We start from the raw sequence: 6,058 nt of genomic DNA on the forward strand, positions 1-6,058 counted from the left end.
TATCTTCATACGTATAGCTTAGCTATGAAACGAGTAAGGGGGAGGAACAAATTGAATAAGGATGAGCAATAATTATTAAAAAAAACTGGGAAACAGTGTCACCAGTAAAAAAATAAAATAGGCAGATTTGGGGAAAAAGAAACAATGAAATTCAATCCAACATTATTTTTGGGCTTTCCGGGAATATGGGAAACAACTTTTTTTTTCGTCACCTGAATATAGTGACTGAAATTTTTAAGCTGGAATGAATATTTTAGGGTGGCAAAGCACAAAAGATCAGAGAAATGACTACTAACAAAATAAGAGAAAAAATGAGACCGGCTTGAATTAACCAAAAAAATAAAGGGGGAAGTTTTGAAGTTTCGAAGAAACAGGTTGAAAATTTAAGAATCAATCTGAAATTTTCAGAACATGAAGCTCTAATATTGCACAGAGTACACTAAAAATTTCAGACAAATCCATCAAGTATGAACCTATTTTTCAGCCCTTCAAAGATTTGTCGTTCCGTAAATGCTCTGATGAACTTATGCTTAGTTATCTCGGTTACTGTAAGAGATATCAAAGTTTTGTTGACCAACAAAATGGAGGTCTGAAAAATTTCAATATTTGACAAGTTTGCAAATTTTTGATATCTCTTACAGAAATTGAGATAATTGGGCTCATAGATACTCTATTAGAGCATACGGTAACTGGGAATCTTAAGACAAGAAAGTTGGTGATAACACATTGGCCATAATATAAGATTTGGATAAAATCGATGGGGACAACACAGCCGGTGACAATATAGCACCACCCAGTGTCATAGGAGACACCACATCGGGACAAATGACTAGTGGCGAGAGGATCAGTGGAGAGAGCACGTATGGATTGAAGACGTTGGGAGACAAAACGTAAGGATTCAGAATGAAAGGAGCCATAACCAGAGGAGAGAATACATAAGGGGATAGGAGATATGGGGACAGGATGAAAGGAATTCCAACAGTTGGAGAGAAGACGTACGGGGAGAGAACGGCAGGGTTGAGGATCAGAGGGGTGAAGAGACCAGGTGAAAGGACCTGAAAGATGAAAAAAATCTTTGAAGAAGGCGCGAAAAGTAAGAATTTTCGGCAAAAATTTTATACCGTAAAACCTTTATTAGAAGGGTTTTTTTTTCAATAGAAGATGCTCTCTAATAGAAGGGACGCCCGATAGGGTCATAGAAGTTGACAGGTCCCCTTTAATAGAAAGGCCCATGTAATATAATGACCCTCCGGAGGTAACTTGGAACAATAAAAGGGCCGGCCCTTCCATTACAGGTTTTAAGATAGGCGTATATTCAAATGACACCTACCGTTGGTCCCAAAACATTCAATCCATAAATGGGAGTGAAGAGAATCGGCGAAAGAACTGTTGGCGACAGAATATGGGGTCCCCAAACCGATGATTGACGTTTAGCACGACCACTGGTTGAGTTTCTTTGTGGCAAAGAATGAGGGGCTTGCTGGAAAACATATTCTCATTGGGGTTCGTTTTCTTATAACTTGAATAGCATAAAAGGTCCCTAGTCAAAATCCAACTTAGGTTATTCATATTCGCTCCACTGCTGATCCCTTACCGCTCCAGTAAGTCCAAACGCAATCCCTCTGACCATATCCCAAACCATCTCCTTTCGCTGTCCAATCGTCATCATTGCGTATTCTTTCAAATTGAAAATATCATCCCTTCCCAGAATCCCTTGTTCTGTCATCAACTTTTCCATCTGGAATGGACTCATCAAAGAGAACCCCTTATTCTTCATATCCTTCTTTTGTTTTTGGTTATATGATTTTTGAATGTCTTGAACCATTTGAAGCGATTTCTGCGCGTTCTTATCCATTGCTAAATCCAATTCAGGCATGTCTGTGGCTTTCAACATTTTCATCGATTCATGAACGATGCCTTTGACTCCAGAAACATCCATGACTAATTCCATGATGTCGTTACGATCCTTGTCACGCATTCCAGTTGCGTCGAGCATCTGGAATATTTTAGTTTTTGATCTACATGGAACCTTTGCCTATTCTCGTATCTTCAAAAATCACTAATTTGATAAGAGGCGATAATGACAATAATCTTTTGAACTTATCACCTTTGGCAGCGGAAGAATCTGGTCTTCCGACTCGTCAGCGTAGAATGACAGAATCGATGGAGACAGCCGGCCGCGGTTCTCGTTTTTGTCAGGCATAACAGACGCGAATCGAGGGCTGAAAATTTACATTTTGTAGAATTTTTTCGGAAAGTTTGTAAATATATTTGAAAGCAAAGTGAAGGTGATTATGGTACCTTCTTGAGGATTTGAGCTGAAGAAATGTTAAAGAGGGAACGCAGGAGATTTTTAAAAGATTTTTTGGAGTTACAGTATGCATTTTCTCGCCACTGTAGCTCAGCTGAGCTTCAAACTGCCTTACCTCATTTAATAAAGCTTCCTATAAATACAGTTTATTTGAAAAATTAGTTCTAAAAACCATAAGTTCTTTGGTACATTTTCAAACGTCTGGATGTGACCATTTGGAATTCAACCCCGTAACTTTTAGATGTTTTTTCTAAATAGTCCGATGGTAAGCCTCTCCTGTCAAGAATATATATATATCATATTTTGACCTAATGATAGTGATAAGAAGAGTGTCAAAGTTATCTTTCATCCGATTGTTTTTTTTTTCGTTTTTGTCGGTTTGGATTGGTGTCATTTTTCTTTAGATGGAAACACTCTGATATTATAGAATGCCCTTTGCTTTCAATTTTGAGTCAATTTATCTCAGTCCCTATAAAAGATATCAAGAAGTGGTCAACTGATAAAATTGTGGTGATATTGTGATAAAGTTGACCACTATTTGATATCTTCCACTGGAAATATTAAAAATTGGCTCAAAGGAAAGTGCGCTCCACGGACCATTTAAGTTGGAGGTGGCGACATGCACGCGTTTACTTTGACGCGACTTAACTCGACTGCTAGGAAAGATTTCAAAATTTGGTCAACTTATAAAATATTTGTGATATTGTGATAAGCATTTTGTCAATTGACATTTTTTTTTATATCTCTTACAGGAATCGAGATAAATTGAGTCAAAGTTAAGGGGCTCTTCTTTCCAGAGCACATTACTTAAGACTCAGTTTACCAAATTTGATTAAATTTGTACAGATCAATAGCAAATTTTGTAGATTCTTTGAGAGTGTTTATGGTATATCATTTTTCATCGGTTTCACAAATTTAACATATTTAATTTCCAATTTGTTGGTCTTCAGAGGATTTCAAATTTTTCATCCCCCTCAAATCCGAAAATTTTCCATGTTCTTATAACAACAAAAGGTGTCAAAATCCTATGGAGAACAAGCTTCTTCTCCTATCATAACATTACAACTTTGCCCCTTTTCTTCTCATTTCTCTTGATATAATTTATTATCACCTCCTTCCATCCCTATTGTCTCAATTTTTATCTCCGTGAAGAACATATCGCGCCGTCTAATGATGAAATGTGAGAAGGGGTCAAAGTGGGCGGAGCTTACTTACTCGAAGAATTTAGTTTTTAAAATTCTCACCTCAAAAATTTGAAATTCGAATCACCCTTTCTTTTGCCAGACTTATCAATAGTTGCCATAAGGTCGAAAGCCTGACGAACAAGTCCCGGCATGTTTTTCTGAAAAATTTTGAACTAATTTTTCGAATTTTTGGGTCCAACCTACCTTATCAAACATTTCAAAGCCATTGGTTTCTTTTTGAGGCACATCCAACACCAAATCATACATCCGTTCGTTATAAACTCTCGCTCCAGATTCTCTCTCTTTTTCATCCATTTTCTTTTTCAAATTGATTAGTGCTTTGTAGGTGTCGGCCCAGGATGGATCGCTGGAATATGGAGAAATATGACGATGGCTTAAGAAATGAAAAGTTAGGTCATCTGGTACACATTAAACATAAAAACTGAAAGTTCCCCGAGAAATTAAACTAGTGATGTCGGCTCAACTACACGGCCAAAGTCGGACACCGATAAATTGCATGCGCCTTTAAAGTTGACAAAAAATCACAAAAAGTCGTTCAAAGGCGCATGTGTTTAGCTACAGATTACGGTAATACGGTATACAATTTGGGAATTCCAACTCAAGGTGTAGGACCAGAGAAATACTATTGACAGAAAAAATGGCCTAACTTTTGATGACACAACTTTTTCATGACCTTGCTTTTTCAAGCGGAAATAATTGATTATGTCACAATGAATAAAAACCTTTGCAAAATGGACATCTGGACACCTGGAGACCCGGAACGACTTACGCTGCAGTCTGATTCGTCAAAAACGCTCTCAACAAGCCTGTAACTCTCTCAACTGGGCTCTTCTCCTTTGTTCTCAAATTCGGCATTCGATTCATATTCTTCACAAAGAATCCGTGAGCATTTCCATCGGATTTGGAAACGGAATCCACGACTAAACGAGTCAAACTTCGTTTACTTCTAATCGACGTCTTTTGATGACGTCTCCATTTCTTTTTGAATTCCATGATCAAATCAGTTTTCGACTGAGAGCAGGACACTCGATTTTGGCATAGCTCAATTCGTTTTTGGCTCTTCCACATCTTCATTTTCTGGCTAATCACGTCGTCGGATGTGGATGGAAGTTTTCGAGCACGATGGATGTTTCTAGCTATTTCCAGAGCAGTCTTCTTCTTTTCGAGCTTGGATTGTTTGGTGAAAATTTTCAAATTTTCTGGAAGTGCCTTTTTGAGAGTTTCCAACTTTCGAATATTGATTTTTGTGGGCTTAGGTTGTTGGACTTCTTTGCGGAGTTTGGCCTTCATTGCAGACACGGAATATTTGGTGATAGGTCTGAAAATAGTGAAATGCTTTAAAAGATAAAAGTTAGTGCTCAGCAAGTTATAAAGTTGACATCAATTATGAATCAGCCGAAACTTATCCAATACATTCATCGCACGCTCCCCACGGGAGTCGAACCCGCGGCCTTCTGCATGCCGGACAGGCGCGCTACCCCCGCCGCCATGCGGCCCATCACCCACCACTCTTCGACAATGCGTATAGGAAGCTCACCCTTTCCGTGTCCACTTCGCCTGCACTTTGTATTGTTCGCGCGCTCGCATCACACATTTCGACGACTCCACCAAATCCTTCTTATCATGAATCTTTTCCAAACACTCTGCGAATTCGTTTTTCAAATCTGAAATCAAATTTAATAAGTGTGCTCTATTGACTTTCTTACCATCGTTCAGTTTCGGCAAGAGATTCCTTGACAGTTGAGCAATGAGCGCTTTCATCGAGTGCACATACCAATTTGTGTGAATTGTTTTGACCTGAAAATTTCAGAATTTTGAATTTTGAAAATTAAAAGTTTCTGCCAGACCTTATCAAATCCCTTTTGATCGAGACGAACCTTATCCAAATCCTTTTCATTTATTGGTTTTCCTGTTGTTTTTCCTTAAAAATGACAATTTTGAATTCTTTATGAATGTTTGATCTCGAAGAAATTTTTTTCCCTTTTTCCCATCTTCGGGGATTCTTATCATCTATCACTTTCTACGCCCTTTTGCATGAAAAACTACAGTAGTCCTTTGTTAGGTGAGGGGAAACGAAGTGATAAACTTATCACGAGAGTGTGTTGTGTGTTATCTTAACACAGAAATCCGTGACCGTGTTTCTTTTTTAGTGAATGGGAGAGATATATTAATTGATGGGGTCAGTGGGAAAGGTGAGAATTCGGTTTGGGGGGAGGGAGAGATCAAAATGTAATTTTTAATTCAGTTAAAAATCTTTGTGCTCAGCTATCTCGGTTCCTATAATAGATATCAAAAAGTTGAAAACTATGAAAATGTTGGTGATATTATGATGAATATTTTATGAGTGGACAGATTTTTTATATATCTTAATGGAACCGAGATAATGAAGTTCAAAGTGCTTGCGTTTGGAGGTGGCCACCTCAACACTTCAACTTTGTGCTTAGTTATCTCGTTCCCTATAAGAGGTATCAAGTTTTTGTAAACTAAAGAAATGCTGGAAATTTTATGAAAAAAATTATATTAGTTGATAAATTTTTGAAAT

General features: G+C 37.8%; 1 protein-coding gene across 1 annotated transcript in view; it reads right to left on the reverse strand.

Annotated features, from left to right (window-relative positions):
- Positions 1–698: 698 nt before the first annotated feature.
- The window catches only part of Cbr-mltn-9, a gene marked incomplete at both ends in the record, with an annotated part of 5,915 nt that continues 555 nt past the window's right edge, over positions 699–6,058 (reverse strand). Inside the window, 9 exons of the mRNA XM_045241986.1 lie at positions 699–1,055; positions 1,331–1,480; positions 1,595–1,996; positions 2,108–2,222; positions 3,556–3,653; positions 3,700–3,862; positions 4,286–4,834; positions 5,054–5,313; positions 5,364–5,437. Coding sequence (XP_045094442.1) covers positions 699–1,055; positions 1,331–1,480; positions 1,595–1,996; positions 2,108–2,222; positions 3,556–3,653; positions 3,700–3,862; positions 4,286–4,834; positions 5,054–5,313; positions 5,364–5,437 — 2,168 coding nt within the window. The remainder of the gene's footprint in view (positions 1,056–1,330; positions 1,481–1,594; positions 1,997–2,107; positions 2,223–3,555; positions 3,654–3,699; positions 3,863–4,285; positions 4,835–5,053; positions 5,314–5,363; positions 5,438–6,058) is intronic.

The sequence above is a fragment of the Caenorhabditis briggsae genome (assembly GCF_000004555.2).
Source record: "Caenorhabditis briggsae complete genome, chrII, whole genome shotgun sequence".
NCBI lineage: Eukaryota > Metazoa > Nematoda > Chromadorea > Rhabditida > Rhabditidae > Caenorhabditis > Caenorhabditis briggsae.